At 41.4% G+C, this 19,987-nt stretch overlaps 3 protein-coding genes and 1 long non-coding RNA gene across 16 annotated transcripts; 1 reads left to right on the top strand and 3 right to left on the bottom strand.

Moving 5' to 3' along the window:
• Positions 1–361: 361 nt before the first annotated feature.
• Positions 362–10,745, bottom strand: LOC124176353. 9 transcript variants are annotated; one of them, XM_046557604.1, is made up of 6 exons: positions 10,698–10,745; positions 1,191–1,300; positions 817–1,053; positions 697–756; positions 589–618; positions 362–558 (listed from the first exon to the last, which is right to left on the bottom strand). In XM_046557604.1, exons 1-6 carry the CDS (start codon positions 10,717–10,719, stop codon positions 394–396), a joined length of 624 nt encoding a protein of 207 aa, XP_046413560.1. In that variant the 5' UTR covers positions 10,720–10,745; the 3' UTR covers positions 362–393. The 9 variants fall into 9 exon arrangements, with proteins under 9 accessions (XP_046413560.1, XP_046413565.1, XP_046413551.1 ...); XM_046557609.1 differs by having other exon boundaries at positions 362–756; positions 817–888; positions 1,009–1,053; XM_046557595.1 differs by having other exon boundaries at positions 362–618; positions 697–798; positions 889–1,053.
• LOC124176447 lies at positions 1,557–5,733 on the bottom strand. 2 transcript variants are annotated; one of them, XR_006869380.1, is made up of 2 exons: positions 5,431–5,733; positions 1,557–3,978 (listed from the first exon to the last, which is right to left on the bottom strand). It is a non-coding gene; the product is annotated as an uncharacterized LOC124176447 (long non-coding RNA). The 2 variants fall into 2 exon arrangements; XR_006869381.1 differs by lacking the exon at positions 5,431–5,733 and adding an exon at positions 4,075–5,011.
• On the top strand, positions 5,978–13,250 carry LOC124176333. 2 transcript variants are annotated; one of them, XM_046557485.1, is made up of 11 exons: positions 5,978–6,246; positions 7,771–7,887; positions 8,492–8,534; positions 8,616–8,757; positions 9,671–9,813; positions 10,050–10,173; positions 10,802–10,948; positions 11,043–11,287; positions 11,380–11,577; positions 11,669–11,790; positions 11,955–13,250. In XM_046557485.1, exons 3-11 carry the CDS (start codon positions 8,495–8,497, stop codon positions 12,111–12,113), a joined length of 1,320 nt encoding a protein of 439 aa, XP_046413441.1. In that variant the 5' UTR covers positions 5,978–6,246; positions 7,771–7,887; positions 8,492–8,494; the 3' UTR covers positions 12,114–13,250. The 2 variants fall into 2 exon arrangements, with proteins under 2 accessions (XP_046413441.1, XP_046413451.1); XM_046557495.1 differs by lacking the exon at positions 7,771–7,887.
• Positions 12,259–19,874, bottom strand: LOC124176288. Of its 3 annotated transcripts, XM_046557407.1 has the most exons (5): positions 19,621–19,874; positions 18,839–19,205; positions 14,803–18,782; positions 14,565–14,708; positions 12,259–14,500 (listed from the first exon to the last, which is right to left on the bottom strand). In XM_046557407.1, exons 2-5 carry the CDS (start codon positions 19,101–19,103, stop codon positions 14,264–14,266), a joined length of 4,626 nt encoding a protein of 1,541 aa, XP_046413363.1. In that variant the 5' UTR covers positions 19,104–19,205; positions 19,621–19,874; the 3' UTR covers positions 12,259–14,263. The 3 variants fall into 3 exon arrangements, with proteins under 3 accessions (XP_046413363.1, XP_046413353.1, XP_046413346.1); XM_046557397.1 differs by having other exon boundaries at positions 18,878–19,874; XM_046557390.1 differs by having other exon boundaries at positions 18,839–19,874.
• Between the last annotated feature and the right edge of the window lie 113 nt (positions 19,875–19,987).

Here is a 19,987-nt window from a genome sequence, read left to right on the forward strand (position 1 = left end):
ATGTATCTATTCGACTAGATAATTACCGTTATGCTGGTGCTCTTGCTAGGATCTGTAAATCGATTGGGTGAGTAATTAAAAATTAATAGGTCATTAAATATTCGGATGACACAATGTCTCAATATACTTGAGAACCTATAACTGCACAATAAATTATATATATATATCGCGAATCACCTCAGTCTGTATGCCCTTAAAACAAAACAGGTGTATCGTTTGAGATTTTTCAACTTGTTAACACAGACGATGACGTTGGGGTGTACCAAAAGGGGACACGATGACTGTGATTATTCGTATTTATTTATTAGTATTCATAATTTATTCAGTAAGACATAATAAGTTCTCATACCTGGAGTCCAGGAACTAAAGAGCATTCATCCTGAAATTCGAAACTCACGGGTAAAGGATCTGAGGCGCCGGGACTACGGAACGCTCGTCCTGGAAGTCGAAATTCAGCAGGTAGAATACCTGGAGCCCAAGAACTACGGAGCGCCAGTTCTGAAAGACGAAATTTACCAGGTACACGACCTGGAGCCCAAAAACTACGGAGCGCCGGTCCTGGAAGTCGAAATTCAGCAGGTAGAATACCTGGAGCCCAGGAACTACGGAGTGCCAGTCCTGAAAGTCGAAATTCTCCAGGTAGAATACCTGGAGCCCAGGAACTAAGGAGCGCTCGTTCTGAAATTCGAGACTCACCAGGTAAAGGATCTGAGGCGCCGGGACTACGGAGCGCTCGTCCTGGAAGTCGAAATTCAGCAGGTAGAATACCTGGAGCCCAGGAACTACGGAGCGCCAGTCCTGAAAGTCGAAATTCACCAGGTACACGACTTGGAGCCCAAAAACTACGGAACGCCGGTCCCGAAAGTCGAAATTCTCCAGGTAGAATACCTGGAGCCCAGGAACTAAGGAGCGCTCGTTCTGAAATTCGAGACTCACCAGGTAAAGGATCTGAGGCACCGGGACTACGGAGCGCTCGTCCTGGAAGTCGAAATTCAGCAGGTAGAATACCTGGAGCCCAGGAACTACGGAGCGCCAGTCCTGAAAGTCGAAATTCTCCAGGTAGAATACCTGGAGCCCAGGAACTAAAGAGCGCTCGTTCTGAAATTCGAGACTCACCAAGTAAAGGATCTGAGGCGCCGGGACTACGGAGCGTTCGTCCTGGAAGCGGAAATTCACCAGGTAGACGACCTGAACCGCAGTACCCGGAAGATGGAGGATCTGGTGCTCGAATTTAGCGGAGCGCGATTTTCGTACGTCTTCTCTACTGCGCGTTCATTTCCGGACTGAGGAATTCTGCTGACTGTTATCGTGGTCGAATATATAGGAGAAAAAAAAATTTCTGTGACGTCAAAATGTAATCTCTGAACATCCGAACATCCGAAATTTGGATTTCGAAATTCAATGCTATGTGTGACTATGTATGATGATGATAACAGCAGAAAGCATTCACAGTGTACAGAATCTATCTGTGCTTCTTACCACGTTTATAAATAGGAAAGAAAGTCGTCTTGGGGATATGTCGTGTTATTAGTGTAGAATGAATTTTGCATTGCGACGACCTTAATGAAAGTTGAAACAGTTTCGATTTACGCATGACAAGTGTTACTATAGCTATTTATTCAGGGGAAGATAATGCATACCTGTTCGTACACAGTGGTTCAGTTAGATCGTATACGCTCTAGAGAGTGTAAAGCCGCACGGCCAACTGGGCAGATGTCCTTCAGACATTCTAGGAAACTTACTGGAGGGTCTTTACCAGTAAACTTGATCCATTAGCTTATATATTTGACCAGGATTCACGGTGCTAAGATATACTACATAGTAAGGAATTAACAAGCGCTTGCATATAAGCAACTGGTTGTGAATTTCGCCCTTTGTATCATACTACAATTAAACAGGTATTAGCGAAGTAAAGATATAACGTTTGAGTATCCGTGGCACAATTAATTACTATTTTGCTGCACGCCGAAGTCATGATAACAGTAAAAGAATAGAGCGATTTTTTAAATTCTTTTACAGAATATTTCTCTCATATACGTCTTTGTGACAAAATAAATTACCCAGCCGTTGTTTTTTGTACAATATTCTCGAAATTTTTTAATAAAAATGGTAACATTAGAAGCAAAAAAAATAAAGATCTCTTATCGAATGTCATTTGAGACTCATTAGCAAAACGAAAGAAATAAAAATGTTCCCACGAAATGTGTGCAGTCCATTTTGAAATTTGTTTAGTTTTTAACAATTCTTAACGATAGGTGATCTGTAAAGACGAACGGTGTATCCACTTCCATCGTGTGTTTAAAGACTTCCGAATGTATTATTTAGCAAGTCTTCACCGTTGTATCCGTCCACTGTTTAGAATTTGTTTCCAACCCTCGACTTGATTCGATCCAAGGAAAGTCCGAGCTTGAAATTTATGTTAGAATATCGAGAAGTGTCCTCGATTCATTATGCCTGCAGTACCTATTTGTTTAACTGGCAAACCCGAGACCGCTAGAATGACCCTGCGGAGTTGAATGTCAACGCTGACACGAGGTGAATTTGTGACTACGCATCGCCGACTCAGAGAAATCGCAGGTTTTGCCAGTCAGTCGACAGAAAACTTTATACAACGTGGCGTGCAATTTTGATTTAAAAAATATTGCAGTTTCAATGAGTCAGATGAATTCTTCCGGACGGTTCCAATTGATAGGTTCTTGCGATTTCTTATCGCAAGCACAAGTCACGACTACTGTAATAGTGTCCTCACAATGAATACGTAGCGCTGTGTATGCAAAAAAAAAAAAAAACTGCATCAAAAAGAGATACATAAAAAGTTCACTATTACAGGACTATTGGTAGCCGACACAAATAACGTCGACTAACTATTCTATTATTGAGACTGGATAGTTATCCATGCGACTTGAATTTCGGAAGAATTATTATCAGCCCGTAACTTCTTCGCAACGCTTTACCTTGAAAAACTGCAATTCAAATTTTTGCATAAAGTGATATTCTGCGACGATGTTAATATCTTAGGAAAATTTCTTCACGTGAAATCTGGTCGAATCGGAGTCTTTATAAACGCCTAAGGAACCAGAAGGGTGAGTTCGCGTGTCCTGCGTTAGCTGACCTAAGAGTATCGACCCTGCTTGACCACTGCTGCCAAGACGTGGCTACAAGGCAGTTGAGCACTTAACATTTGAAAGAAAACCACGTCGTTAAATGTGACCAGTTCGCGATTTGCACACGCGAAACAGATTTGAAATTGCCATTTTTGACCGCGGTGCGAATATTTGGAGCTAGGCAGAAAAATTGCGGTTTTTATAGCACCCGTAGTAACATTGTATAAAAAATATTCACCGAATTAAAAATGTATTTCAAAAAGTTATGGAACAGAATCGATCTTATCTCGTTGCCATTTACGATTTGTCCTACTTACAGGAACAAAGTGTTACCTGCCCCTACTTTAAGGACCGAGCCATGTTTTTGTACGTACCTATATGTTACATTTTTATACGTATTCAAGTCTTATCTCGATCCTCCGGTGCGTTTCACCGTAAAATTAGCATTTCTTATCACGAAACGTCCTTCGGTCTTGAACTCATTTCGAATACAGATCTGATTGAGTTGACAAGTTATGCGCATAATGTTTTGGATCGAAATATACCTTTTATAGAGTTTATTTTTTAGAATTGTGCACGATCCTTGATTCGATTTGGCTAAAACTCAAACTCAGGACAATAGAAAATTGTAACGTACCTCATTCTGTCCCTCCATAAATTTTTCCAGCCTGCCAGTCGCGAGTGTAATGACTTTCTACGGCACACATGGCATCATGAGTTATACAGAATAGCAATTCCAGGGCTAGTAATGTGTATTAGAGACTATAAAAACTGTCTCTATCAAACAGTTTGAAATATACAGTACCTATTTGTTCTTGTCTGTTCCCAATATAGTTTGCAATTACTCACTTGAATTGATAAATTACAATGGCGACTGAAAATTGATTAAAATATATTATAATCCGGTGGAAGCGTGACAGAAAAAACTAGGACACTGGTTTCATGTATAATATGACGTGTTTTCACTAACCCAAAACGATGAGTGAAAAAGGAATTGAACACTGGATCGTATCAAGCTCGTATAATTATGCTCCGCTACCAAAGTATGATCATCTTTTCAAAAATTGAAATTATTATCGAAGCGCTTATAGAATATGAATAGTGAATGTGTGCAGTAACGATTATACTTCCTTACATTTTGTTGCATAATGTTTCTTTGAAATGAGTAGTCGCGTATGATTTATCGTTATACGATATCATTAAAAGAGCAAAATTCTACAGTCAATTGAATACTATTCCGCGAAAGCTGGCGGAGTGAATGTTGTTCCGTTTCCTAGGTTGCACTCCTTCATGCAAGGATTCGCTCAACTGGCTACGCGAGCAAGTACAGTAATATCGTGTGCCTAAATCAACATTATGGGTTGGTGGCTGATTCATCGGTAGAAAAAATATGACTGATTGAGTTATGAAGTGTGTAAAAAAAAATACAGACATTCACATTTAACAACACTTGATTTTCCTCGGTTTTTCTCGATCCAGAGAGAGGATATATCTCACATTTGGAAAACTTGTTTTGGTCATTGCTAAATTCAAGCAACAAGATATAGCTCCGGAAGAATGAAAAATATGATTTTTTTCCAATAGCTTTTTGGATACAGCTGTTGCGGATTTGTGAAAGCGTAATAAAGCTTTCTCAAACCTTTGTCACGGAATTACATGACTCGTGACTCGTGCATCGCGAAACGAAAGATGAACAAGTTACTTGATAATTTGGTGACGGGAACACGTTGTAAAGATGAAAAAAATCATTTCCGGATTAACGCGGAATAAGTACAACGAATCGAATACAATAACGCGAAAATTGTCCGAATTCAACCCCAGAAATATAGTAATCATTTATCTCTGTTAAAGGAGGCAAATTACACCCCAATAAAAAACGGTAATTGTAGGTTCGTGTAATAGATCTTGCCGAAGATATGAATTACGTTAAAACCAAAGGTCACGGTCTTCTTCAGTTCCTCGGAACCTTCACTAAAGCCCTGACCTCATCCATGTGAACACGAGGCAAGTGTAGTGATAATACCAGACCCCATGCGATGGTAAAATTTTAAATGATACGTTGGTAAAATTTTACGATTACATTGCCCGATGACCAAATGGTCGTTATATATTTGAACAATCCGAATAAATCAATACCGAAGTTAGGCACCGCATGATCACGTACGTTTACATCCCCTTAAATAGGAAGTTTGCGGTACGAGTTGCAGCGGGTGAAATCGAGAACTTGGATTGAACGGAATAGCCCATTTTTTCCACTATACCATCACTGCAATTTTCGATCTACCGAATAGTAAGAAGAAGGCGTGCTTTCTCGATCTTTACTTACACTCGGCAGCGGCAGCTATCCGATTAGAAAAGTGTCCTGAATTGACGTGAAATAAGGGATATTTCCTACTATGAGACAGACGAGTCATTTCATTGGCGATAGTGTCTCCGATCGATCGACGATACCACTTGTTAAATGGTATCAATTGTGAAATTCATTCAACGCTTCTATTAGGCTACAATAAAAACTGTGCAGTCGATTGTTCATGGTTAATGCGCGTACCCGGTAATGTATAGGCACAGTCAGACACTGTTGGTTTCAACGAATGCATAATGCTGCGTTACTTTTTACACTGCAAATGTCTCACTACCTTATGTGTCTGTTAAACCTGGAGTCCAACTTTGAGGAATGGCTATAATAGATGGTGGTCACTTTAATCAACTTCGCATTGAAATGATATACGAGCCGAAGTATGATAGGTAAAAAGTTCTGCTAAAACTATTTTCACTGCAACGATATTTCCACTGTAACACCGGATTCGTTATAGCATAGAAGAACGTTCTGACAATTGTTTTTCCTCGACGTTGAAACCACAGGGTGTAGATCCGTTTGGCGAAGCAGTCGTGTATGGAACTCCGGAGTGTTCGGACGTTGCCTACCTTGTTGTTTCTGCCCTACATAGTCCAACCAATAGTCGTCTATTTGTGCCGTGGTATAAAAAATTCACAACTTCAATCTGAACAAAGATACTTCTGCTTCCGACTATCCTTCGCTGCAACGTATTTCGAACACGTGTATACTCTTTCGAAACATGCGCTCCCATGAAAGTGAGAACGAAACCCTTTAATATCCGCAGGAAAAATATTACAAACAAAAGTACGTACATTTCACATTTTCATTTATATTCGCGGGCTTTAATGCCAATTGTTTACTTCAACTTGTCGAGTATAATCATAAGATATCCGGAAGTCAAGTGACTGTACTCGTTACGTGAGCCGGCTTGTAACTTTCTAAACAAAATTTTAACCCGTCAGCTACTAATTTTGGTGGTGCGATAAAATATTGGACAGTTTAAACGGGTAATGTGAAATAACCGCTGTTGTCACAAGGTTAAAAACAAAGAATAACTAGAAAACAATAAGTTGTTTGGAGTAACCAACGGTCATTTCTCCGTATCACGTACTGATTTAAGTTTTGTAACCATTATTCTGAATGATTTAAATATTGTCAATTGTTCCATCCAAAATACGAGTTTTGCAACCACTTTCCAGGATGTGTCATCTCTTTAGACTCGGTTTAAAATCAGCCTGTTAGTTTTAATCGTTTGTGGTTCCGTTGATGTAACAGGATGTCACTCAATTTTTTTTCGTACACTATTTAACGAAGCTTTGGAACAATGACACTCCTAGCACTGTCTGTAACTAAGTAAATGCTTTCTCTTTTACTATTCTTTTTATCCTGCAGTATTGTTGGCAACTTTTATGCACCTGAACTGAATTTTCAAAATATCATCTCTGAGTAGATTTCTACGTGGTGATATTGATACGAGTCTACTCCTCGTTCGTTATCATACATCAATCGTACTATTCGGGTAATTAGAGATTAAATGCGAGATCAAATCAATTGTTGTCTTTTGTCAGGCATGTAAAACCTAAACGCGTAGGTAAAAAACATTTTCCCGCAATGCTTGTAATCGTATAACCCCTCGCATTACTTCCGGCCTGACACCTTCCCCTAAATGTTCACGGTACATAAACCATGCCAGTCTATTCGTACTGATCAATAATTGTGAATTATGTACTCCGAACTTTCTTTCCGTGACAACACGTTCCCCCGAATTCAAAACTATCCCAAATTTTACCCTAGCCTCGTTCTGTTTACACCGGAAGATTTTACTCTCGAGGTACGTCTTAACGTGTATCGGTAGATTGTAAAAACCGTTCGATATTACTTCTTTACAGTTACATCATAGATGATTATAATTCGTTGGCTGTATTATAAGTGTATGTGCGTCACACACGTCCATTCTTACTGAATTAGTACTGCAAATTATTATACTCGCTGACTTTGACTTGGGGTTTGCTGGGTCCTCGTGAACTGAACTGAGTAAAATTAGCCCCCCGACAATCGACCAGGTCGACTTCCTGTCGTGCGAGTTTGCACTTCGGTTTTCTTACGATTCGCAAGCCGTTTCCCGGCCAGTCTTGTAACCTGCGGCGCCGCGTGCCAGTGGAGCTTCCGTTAATTACAATAATAATTCTGCTTCTCTTGAGAAGCGATTACAGGCGTAAACCTGATACTGTCATCTTTGCACCCAGTGAAACACTTTGGTTAGATTTTTACAGTCGAGTATACGGTGAACAGAAATTGACGAGAATTTTCTGTTTCCATTATATTTAGCCACGGCTAAAAAGAAATATCGCACCAAAGACAGGGAGCAGCTGAATTGTGCATCATCGGCTCACACGCCTTTCCACATTCAATCATCGATATTTAGAATATTTAATTCTGACCTGGGTAGATATCTGCAATCCAATATAATTCAGACTTAAATTTGTATGCAAAACAGGCACATTCGTTTAGTCTTGACAGTGATTGATTAGCTTGGAAAGCAGATCAAGTGTTACCGAAAAATTTTACGCAAGAATAGTACATGCTCGATAAGAAATTTGTGTAGCGTCGGTGTCGATGAACACAAGTTTTCAAAGAAATCATACTTGCAGCGTGATTGAGAATCAGATGTACTTGTACAGCTGGTACATGCAAAGCCGTTCGGTTCAGTGACCACAGAATATAGACTCAAAACACGATTCGGTTCCTGTAACGCATTGTGTTTTTGCCTCCACGTAGTGTCCGGATAATTACACAAGGATAGGTAATAGAGCTGACAAACAGGATACACTACTTCCGTGGGGTGGCAGTTTTTTTTTTCGCAATTTCAAGGCATAATCGGACCTTCAGGATCACTCGAATCCGTTCCACACAACAGAGACAAAGTGATCTCTACTTGTGATACGCTTGTCCACAAACTTATTCATACAAATATACTTCCACAGAAGTATTGCGGTAGGCCGTATAATTTATACTAATTCGAAAAAGTGTTTTTACGATTTACTTTCAGAGTATGGCGTCATCGTTATTGGTAATCGGTACTATTCTACTCGGTAAGCAATTGCGTTGTTCCACTCTATTTTATAATCGTAAGATGTGACATCACCTATATCAGCTTTTGGTACTTTGAACAGGAACCACATATTGGAATACGGTGAACGGACAAAGTTGTTCGCGAGAGGATCATCAGAGATGTGTATCGTTGGCAGATCCGCTGCTGAAAGATCCTCATCTAATATTTCCAGACAACATGCAGGACATTGATTTGGTTTGCAGGTATTTACTTGGCGCCTGAGAAACTAATACATGTTGTAATTTTCTATCAACACTCTAATCGTCGCGTGTCCGCAGAAGAATTATGGTCGATGTGTGATGCAAATATCGCAAGAGTGATCGAAGCGGAGGCTGATATCAGAGCTTGCACGTTGAATGATGTATTTTGGAATACGTTGGTTGTAAATAAATTGATATAAAGAATGCACGGTGGTTGGGTGCGAATCACGCCGCACAAAGCTTTCGTTGTTCTCTTGATATTGAAACGGATGTGCACAGACCACGACGCGTTCGATTGTGGTCATAATTCGGGATTTCATCAAGGTTATCTCTCGGAAACCATCTATCATTGTAACACCAGACATTATTGCATTCGAATTGATGGAATATTTCACGAATTCCTGCTATTGTGAATTTAATTTATACGTATAACATAAGAGCGAGGTCTGTGTTATTTAATCCGCGATCTGTCGTTGTTAAACTACCAGACTGTGACACACGCTTATTAGTTTTGATCATGAAGTGAAATGCCATAGCTGTCGATTTGAACATAGATTATTGAAATTAGAATAAACTTATACCAATAATATGTAGCGTTTTACGAGATACTTGCAAAAATGTAGAAGGAATTAATTTGAAGGAAAATCTTTCGAAGCCATTGAAATTCCAATTATATACCTGCGGTAAGTTTGTAAATAATTTTCACTAAACACACTGGATTAAATTTGTGTTATCTCTCTTATTTACGGCAACGCGTGTAAAACCACTATTTTAAAAATAAAACAGACACATTATTCACCTGAAACATCACATCTGTAGGTATGTATATGATTAATCGTGCGTAGAAATCTACGCAGAGTTTAAAGTTCAAGGGCAGAAGAGTGACGAACTTTTTCTTTACTTTCAATCTGTGTAGAACGTGGGCGAGTTTTGTCGACTGCATACGTCGATATATTGAAAATTGTTTCACGGAACAGAGGAAAGAAGAATTCAACTCGGCGGTTCAGCTACCAATCGCTTCCGTTCATCAAATGTGTTCGGTGTCTACTTACCAAGCCGGTGAGTTTTCTTTTTGTTTCTTCTTATCACGCTGAACATAACAATAACGATTGATTATTAACACACAGAGGTTCTGGTGAACTTTTTGCGTCCAACCGTCTGGGTACTTGATACTGAACACTTTCAAGTCATGTTATTGAATCTGAAAAGGATTGTTCAATTGAATAATCGACGTATAGACTACTTGGGAACAAATTAAATGCTGAATTATTAACGCTTATCTAACTTTCTTTCAGAATACTTGCAACACGCGACGTGCATAAAAGCAACGGTTACTGAAACCGAACATTGCGGCATGCAGTACGCTGCTTTGGTGGATGAAGTATCCAGGGGTGAAGTCGCCCGGATCAGTTTGTGCTGGTAAGAAAGGTCAAAGCTCCGTTACATTGTTTTCATTCGTAGTCACATCGCAGCAATTGTCAAGTGGTGGAAATCCTTATGTGGAAATCCACCACCGTCGTGTTTTAATGAAACGGGAAGGAGTTCCAAAGTGTGTTCAATATTATTTTCTCGATATTACGATCTACTTGACAGTTTATGAAGCAATTTTTTTTTTTTTCACTCGTACGCTTGTGCGACCGAGTTGCGTGATTTTAGTTTGCAAAAGAAGAGGACATTCACCCTGAAATTAAGCAGCTACTATATTTTCTCTTCCAGTAGTGACTGCGGAATATTATAATTGAAAAAATTTCTTGATATATTATACCACAGTTGTATAAAATGTAATAATAACCTGACCTTCTCAGAATCACGCAAACGGTTAACAGAGGTTCACCATGTGAGACATACATTTACACATTCTTTTCACTACCATCTATAACGTGGACTAAACTATTTCGCGTGAAACAAAAATTCGTTAAAACTTTGTAAATTATTGAACTTACATTGGATCAATAGATTCTGCATGTTGAATCTTTGTCCAAATTTTTTAACGTCTGATTTCCTTCAAGAATAGTAGCGTCCATACCATGATTCAATATTTTTGTAGTTCACATCATCGTTTCCGGTCCTGCGTCATTTCGGAAGCACGTCGTCGTTGTGATGCTGGCCAAGCCGAAGGTGGAGCAGCCAGGTTTTCAGCAGAAGTTCTCGACAAGGCTCTGAAATTTTTGCAAGATCAGTGTGTGAATTACATGTAAGTTTCGTTCAGTTCAATTGCTCAAACTGTTCCACAATTGAGTGATGCCATCAACTTCTCTGTCGTTGACTTGTGTTCTTTTTATTTACAGACCAAACAGCGGGGATTGTCCGGTTCCGACGACCGAGAATGTCATGTCTGTGAGTCCTTTGGGGGAGAGTCGTCCCAGTCACGGCATGCCTGGTACATTGGGAACCAGAAGTCGACCGTATCACAGGACCCAAACACCTGAAATGATTTCAGGACAAGCCACCACCACAGTGTACGATGCGAGTGCGAACACAGCTTACCCCAGCGGATTTCGAAGTACCGGCCGATCGCTGAATCCTCCGACTGGTAAATGTTTGATCGATCGATTCTCCGTTTACTCCGGTTCTTGCCACATTAAGCGATATAATGTATGAATGACTGGTACGTTCTACGTTTAGTGGCGAACACTGAAAGAAGCGATTCTTGGTCTCCGTCAACGTGGATGTCGGCGATAAACGTGAACAAAAACAGTGTCAGTTTGAGCAACAACGTAATTCCGAGTAAAGTGGGGACCGATATGGAGGGCGAAGACGTCGCACAAGTGGAAACCAGCACGTTTCCAAATTATGCTAAAACTCAACCGCAGGACGAACAAGGTAAATCAATGCAAATCACGTAACAACGAATAGATTTCGAGAGCTGAATAGCTTCTGACAACTGATCAAATTTTCATATCTTTTCTCTCAGCCGTTGTTGTAACGCAACGACCATCCACATACGGAAGAGGGATGTTGTGGACGTCACCGGCGACAGAGGCGCAACCGGAAATACCGGCTTGGGCCACCAGCACTTGGCTTGTTTCCAATCAGGTAAATGTGACATCGATTCGTTCCAAAAGTTTTCACAAACTGATGCCCAGTATTCTCGTTAACGCTTGTAATTATCAATTTTCACATTTTTCACCGTCAGAAATTGAGGAATTGCATATTTTAAACACTTATTGGCAAGAGTGAATGTTATTGAATCTCAACAGATACCCGTGACTGATGACACCTGGTATCCAGCAGCAGGTAGTTACGGTGGAAATCATATAGACGAACCCAATCAGCAAGGCTTGACAAACGCGCAGAACGGATTGTCAAACAAATACGCCACAATGATCTGTATGATCGGTATCGCTTACATACTGTAAGCGATCAGTTACCTATTAGAAGATCATTAATGATAATAAGATATACATAACATATCTAATAATATACCGTATTGTATCGATGATACAAGCTACTCCTGGACACAAGTCAAGTTCAGCTCGAGGAGTCATTTGGATGATTTTTTTAATTGAAGGCTGACTGCAAATGGACCTGAAAAAATAAGTTTCGCCAGAGCTTTTATAAAAATTATTACAAAGATTTTAGAATAAAGATTCAAGATTCAATCTTTGCATCGTTAAATTCCTGGACAAAGATTCTGGGTTTCGATCCTATTTATATTCGGCATGAAATTATAGCTTGTTATACGTTATATACTCAGCGCAATACGGTCATAGAATTAGGTTAGTCACGTATTGTAATAGATCAGGTGCTACAAGTAATAGTTTCCTTCCACTGCTGTTATCATATCGAGTTATACGTATAATTCGAGTGTAGAATATTGTCATTGGTAAATTGAAATGGAAGTGTACGACAAAAATTTAAGTGTAAAAATTTTCCCGGTATGATCTAACGTCCCCGAGGATATCATTCTTTCTTTATCAATCCTGTTATACCTAAGATAAATCATGTAGTGATTCTTCTCGATGAACGCTTCCTGAATCACTTTTCTTCACTCTACGATCAAAATGAAATATACAAACTTTATATCATTTTCAAATTGTAGTGTAACCAAAGGGTATACTGCTATTTAAAGAATGCAGATAATAATGTTAATATTTACTGATGTTTCCAATAGTGCTCTTCATGCATTTAACTTGCTTAGATGTCATTTATGAAATTTTTCATTTTCAATTACTCGGCGTTTAAAAAAATTTTAGTCTTGGTTTTAGGTTATTAGGCCGTACGCATCCAAGATATGCTCCGTGAAATATAAATATCTCTGTTACAAATTGACATACTTGTCTTTAAATGTTCGTTACGCATTATGATCAACAATATACATGAAATATATGTATATGAAAATAATTCCGTTTAGTAGAATAATATTACACTAGTCAATGACCAAGGTAGAAAATGAATACATGTATGTACATAATACGATGATGTACCAAGTAATTTGTATGGTGCTTGAAGTCCGCAACAAATATTCACAAATGCAAATATAAATTATGTACGAATTCAGTTTCTTCGCTACCGAATAATATTTTTTCATCAAACAATTCTCTCGTAAGTTAGTTTTTAATTTAATTTAAATTATATAATGTTGTTGTCGCAATTAGACGAAACAGAATAAATTAAGTAGAAGTAATCCACACATTGAGATTTATCTCCTCACCCTGATCAACTCGTGTAATAGTTAAGGATGTTGGATGAATAACATTTTTTTGTACAGTACATAAGTAAAAAAAAACAAACAACCTTCTCGTAACGTAATGCAGTATCAGAATTGAAACCATTGTACTAATAATATGTAAGAGAAGATATTTATTGCCACATATTCCATCATCTGTCAACATTTCCACACAATACTCACAAAAAACGGAAATCAAAAAAATTTTTTCCAAGAAGCATTTGACAATAAGAAGGTATCCTGATCAAAACCAAACTCAAAGCCGTCACGGCTTAGCTTACAATACATTGTGTCGTGCATATAATATTTCGGATATAAAAACCTAACGATTTCCACAAATCTAATAGTGCGTTCAAAAAATTACGATTATCAAATTAACATCTTCATTATTATTATATCTATTGCCACCGATATTGCTAATGTAACCTTTGTTAGTGTTATTATTATTGTTATTATTATTATTATTATTATTACTTTTGTAATGATCGTAGGCGTTGCTTCAACTCTCCCTCATTTTCCCTATATCTCTAAACAGTTTTTAACCATGAGGTAGGCCTCGGTTCATCACGTTTCATGCGCATAACAATGTCCTAAATCATGTTACTCTAGCTCGATGATAATCAATACTGACCAGTTTCAGAGTCGTTCGTTATTGAACGGTTAGAACCAATTAGGAATGAATCTGTGGTACCTGGAACCTATATTACAATTAAATAGCCGAGGTAAGTCAGATAAGCAAGGAGCTAGATGGGTGTAAACGATCGTATTGCATTTGTGAATCCCGTACAAAAAGCATAAACATCATTAGACAATTAGAAAACTATTATTCTTTGGGTATCTTTAGTGTACTGAGCCAGAGTTATCTAGATCTATATGAACTGACGGACTTTTTTTCGTATTTACGGAACGCGTCGCTTTCTGCGATGGCAATTTGTAACGGGATGGAGTTGGCGATCCGTTGCCGTCCCGCGGGCTTCCGGTTATATTTTCAAAATCCCAGCTTGTAAAGTGTTCGTCGAAGAGGTTGTCGAGTTTTTGCGACAACGCTTCGACGCGCGCCATGCGATCGGCATCGTTCTGCGATCGTATCAAGGAATGATCATTAAATCGTCTACGGAAATTATTTTCGAATTCAACGAACCTTGTGATACATCCTCGAGTTGAAGATGATTCTTCTGAAATCTCGAATGACGTGTTCCACCTTATGATAGATTTTGTTTTTGAGCTTGTAGCCGATTGTTTCGAGGAACATGGGACTCTTTATGACCTTGTAATAATCTTCGCTCTGTGCCGAGAAAATAACATAAGAAAGATACAATTGAAACCAAGTATGACCAGCAAGATGCAAATTTGCTCGTTAAGGCTTTATAATCACAAACCGATTCTCTCGAAGAGCGCATCGGCAGCGAATTTGACGGAGGATACTTGAAAATTTCAGCCTCTTCCATCTGCCAGACCGTGTCGTGAATCGCCTCTAGCTTTCTCGATGCAAGTGGACTTAGACTTTGTCTTCTTCGGGAGCTGTACCAAACCGACCAGCCACGATCTCCACCTTTGTTCTTTCCATTCTCTCCAGAATTTACGGATACCGCGTCTTTTTTCTTCGAGTGTCCTTTGACCACGGGCAATCGGGGAATTTCATCCTTAGGTAATTTTATCTTGACGCAACTATCCTCGCTCGGAGCTAAATCCGTATCCTTCGCGACTCCCTTTCCGACTGATTTTCGCGATTTGTACGACAGCGACGAACGCTCGCTTTCTTTGCGCTGACATTTCCGAGCCGACATGATATTTCCGGTTCCCGAAGTGTTCGCCAGTGTAGCCTTCTGAGGTCGCGATCGGCACGACTCTTTTGTGCCGTTACCAGAGGCACAGCGTCGCACCGTCTCCGAGTATGTCGCCCTGGCAATCCCTTCAGCCAAGTCCGTAGTCTGGTCTTCGTCTCTAGGTTCTCGACTGCGACTCAAACTAGTGTCAAGCTTTTTCCCCGAGTTCCCTGGGACCAGTTCATCCTCGTGTATAGAGCTGTTGAAAGACTCTGAACTGTCCAAGTCGGGTTCTTGCCTCTGTTTGATACTGGCATTATTCAGAGTTCTGATCAACCAAGAGTCCGTCTTGATATTAGTTTTACTCATCTTGGTGTCCTCGGATTGCAAGCCGGAAGTGGACAACTTGCACGTTGACCCCGAGTCATCCTCCGAAGCCTCATAGCTGGAGGCTCCACCGTCTTGACACTTTGGTCTTGGGCTCATTCGGGCGGGGGTTTCTTTGACCTCACTTGCGCCCATTTCACCCTCCTTCACAGCCAGAGCTTCCAGCAGTATCTCGGCAGAAGCACAAGCTGCCTTCCATGTAACGTCCTGAGAGAAATCATGCGACGAAGAAGAATTTACCCGGCGTAAGATCCGAGGGGAATTGTCTAGCGAAAGTGAAGATGGCGGGAGGGCCGGCACAGCTTGGAACTGAAGTCGTTGGGTGGATGCGGAATTATTTTGGGTTATGTTACCGCTGGGATTTCTCAGAACTGGTGGATTTTCCACGCGTTTATTTGGACGTCGTTGGTGTCGTTTTTTCGGGACATTGTAGCTTCCTGGTTTCATGTACACCCTCACATCTTCCGAGCTGTCGTACTCCTCGATTTGCTGAACATTGTTTCGATTGTTGATCAGGTTGCAGGCGTTCCAGGGAGCGCTTTGGATGCTCTGCATGTTCTGCAGAGTCTTCAGTTGCCGGTTAGGGTCCATTTGAAGTTGCCTGGTCATGTCAATGGTGCTCCGTGACAGGTCCTGAGAATGGGGTGACTTGTAATTCTCCGAGAGACGATTTTCAGAATTTCCCGTCGAGCTTGCAGACAGTATTGGATTCGAAGTTCGCATACTAGCAAACCAAGCTGACAGACTGGCTGCCATTTCCTCGGGTCCTTTGCTCAGAGTCGCGCTTGGTTCAATCTGACTCAGCAGGGTCATTTTGTTTTTAGGCACTGTAGCCAATTCTAAATGATCGGTTGACGATTTTCCTAAGCAAATTGTGCCGACGCCGCTTCCTGATTTGGCTAAATAATTTTGATCCATGCACTTTAAAGATTTACTTCGGTGGTCGTTATCCCTGTGAAACTTTCTATTAAAACTGGACTCTCCTAGTATAGTCGGTCTACCGATATAAGCTGGTTCGGCTACCGAAGTGGCATGACGAAACACTGCCTCAGGATTTTGCGTGTATAGCCTTGTTGTACCGCCTGTATCATACGCTGTGTCAGATATCTTCGTCGAATACATCGATACAAGTCCCGTGGATGAATTCGCCTTATAAACCGGTTCCATTTCGCCAGTAGATTTTATTCTGAAAAGAAAATCCGTCTTCCTCCTGGAATCAGCGTTCATGTTCCATTGTTTAACGGTGTCAGAGTTACTTTCCACAACTTTATTCCTCAGGTCGACAAATTCCGCATTCAGAGACTGTCGCGAGGTGCCTTTTCCCGAAGATGAATTTATTTTTGACCGAAATTTGCATCCACCAAGACCCGCTTCGCTGTTTGTAAGAGTAACATCTGGTACCGACTTTGTACCTTCCGTAGCCGAGACCAAGCTCTCGGTTAGTGTCCACTTACTGCGCGGTTTTGTCTCTTTTAGTCCTTGTTGAGTGTTGAAGTAACGAAAATTCTGTACTCCAGCGGGTTGCGGAGTGTAGTGTACCGCATAAGCCGACTCTTGTGGTTGTTGAAAGGGGAACGCTGAAGATAGGATGTTATTATCCGAACGATGTTGACAGCTGGCAGTATTTACAGCGGGACAGAAAACATCGGAATTGGTGTACAAGGAAACGTCTCCTGGGAAAGAACCGTTCTGTGTTTCGGACTGTGAGCCAGACGTCGGATTGAAATTCGATTTACTAGCTTCGTCGAGTTTAAGAAAGGTCTGAACCACGTTTCTGAGCAGCTCGTAAGTGCTTCCTTCCCAGCCTTGAAAGCATCTAGTAAGTTCATCGTCAATTTTGTCCGTTAAATTGGGATAGTGCTGCTTGTTCAAATAATTATCCAGAATCAGCCAACCATTGGTTACTCGTAGCAGAGCGCTTATGAGGTCATGCACAAATTTTCCGTCGCCTGCAAAGACGGGGAAACAGGTGGAGGACTTTGTAATAGCGGTCCTCGTTGCTGAGGAGATATTCGACAGCCAGGTCTGCTTCGGATTTTGGTATTTAACCGAGTTCAATATTGACTCGGCCTCACTACAGCCCCAATACGCAGTCTTGCGTATCAGTTCGGGCAGTTGCTGAGCGAAGACCTGATTCGGTTGAGTCTGAGTCCCCACAGTTCGAGAACCACCATCTCCGTTAAGGGAGTAGTCGATCCCCAAGTCAGCGAACCAGCTTCCTTTGTTCCCCACGTTGTCTCCGGCCCCGTTGAAGTAGCTCGTTTCTGATTTCCGGATCTCGTCCTTTCCGCAGACACCTCCAAGATCGTTCGACGAAGCGGTATTGCAGAGAGCGGATACCATCTTTTCCGCTTCGATGGTGAAGTCAAAGCTGACCGAGGGGTCGTCGGAGTAACGGTCCTGGGCTTGCTTCAGCGGCGTCGGGACACTTAGCTTCGGAAACGAAGTGTCTTGCGGGCTCTTGCAGGCATCAAATGCGATATTGTTGGAGGAAAGAGCAGGCACAGTGACGCTGGTAGCTGCGGCGGCAGAGGAAGAAGAGCAGTTGGTGGTAGGAGTAAGCGATGGTGGCCACTCGTTTTGCAGCTGAGGTATCGTGGGAATTTTCGGATTTGCCGTACTGCCTGGATGTTTATTCCTCAAGTATTTTGCCGACGTTGATACATCAAGCACCGAGGTAGTCGCATGTTTCTCTCGCGGTGGCGGACCGAAGACTAAGCCGACGGGGGCGGTTTGAAATAACTGTGTCGACTGGACTGGGACGGGTGCGGGAATCTGATTATTTGGGAACGCGGTTACAGTGTACGGAGCGATATTTGGCAGCTGAAATCCAGAGGTCGAGTTAACATTCTGGAGGCTGCAAGTGTTAGTGGCCGAGATGTTGTAGTATGAGTTGTGTTGCGGAGCAGTCTGCCGATCCTGGACAAGGCAGAAAGTTTGAACTTCGGGTGGTTTGAAGTACGGTGGAGGTACAAGGGCAACGCTTGAGTTGTTGTAGTGCTCGGCTGGGAACTGGCCGTGAGCGAAAGCTGACGAAGAGACTAGGAACGAGGAGGTTGATACCGGCGTTCCGGTTTGCGTCTGATCGTACACCACCAACGATTTTCCAGCGTAGGATGGATGCGCAGACTGACCGGGCTGGCCGTGGCAGTACTGGCCTCTCGGGGGCTTATTGTTAGATTTTCCGTGCCATTTCGTGCTCTTACCTGAAACATTTCGCATGAATGCCAGATCGCTGTTCAACCGTTTTCAACTTGCTAACCTTGGGCCTGCTGTGGTACCGATACCGGCGTACTCGTACCTCGCTGAGTGTTTGAAGGGTAAACACAGGGGGGGTGCAGAGCTGCGGTGCAAGGCTGCAATGCTGTTATCGGTCCGTAGATGATGTGTTGCTGTTGTTGTTGGGGAAGTGGAAGTGCTAACGATGGTGACGGTGATGGTGAAGGACACGGCGAAGGTGCTACGGTGGGAGATGGAGCCAAGGAGTGAACTGATGATCGGCTGGATCGCGGGGCAGTTGGATGCATGGTCCTCCACCCTGTAGGTGGGGCTGCAGGGTGAAGTGTCCTTAGATTGGTCCCTGGACTGCCGATCACTGCTTCCGGGCCAGAAACTGACTCGACGTTTGACTGTAACATTGTCAAGAGTAACGATATAACGCCATGTTATATCGGTGGGTGCGCTTCGAATCGTTGAGAAATGGCTAAACGGAAGGAGGTGGAAGGATAGGGAAAAAAATCTGTCAATACCGCGTCTCCCTTCAGCCAAATTGTAAGCACCGAACTCCTAGTCTGAAGATAATATGAGTTACGTTAGGAATAAATGGATTGTTCACGAATTAGCAAATGCAGTTGCAGCACTTATTATACCTTGCATTTTCGATCGGAAGGAATCTGGGATTAACCGGCATTTGGCCCCGAGGGTCGCACATAAATTATTAGATCCATGAAATAGTAGACTTTAAGCATGGCATTGTGTTTAGACTAACCTCACTCTAAATGATGGATTGAAAATTGGCCATAACGTTGCTGGCTTGCCACGTACCTGTTTTATAAGTCCTTTCCAGTTCGAAAGGCGGCGGGCATCAAAGTATACTGAATACTTTAAACCGTGACGCCATTCTACCCGCTGTTCGCGTCATATGTAATACAAGAGTTAGCCCTAACAAAAAGAAACTTGAGAAAAAGGAGAACGGAAAATATGATAGACGTTAGGGCGATGGCGAAATCTAGAACTGATGAAAATTCTATTCTTTTGGTTCGGCCCTCAAACTGTTGGATGTATAATGAACATGCGAATCGTTCTTTGAACACGCAACAGATTCAATTAAATTACATGAATTGAACTGAAAGTGTGAGGTTCGCAAAAAATAAAGTATTATGTCAAGCAAATGGCAGGCTACTGAAATGGG

The sequence above is a fragment of the Neodiprion fabricii genome, chromosome 1 (assembly GCF_021155785.1).
Source record: "Neodiprion fabricii isolate iyNeoFabr1 chromosome 1, iyNeoFabr1.1, whole genome shotgun sequence".
Classification (NCBI taxonomy): Eukaryota; Metazoa; Arthropoda; class Insecta; order Hymenoptera; family Diprionidae; genus Neodiprion; species Neodiprion fabricii.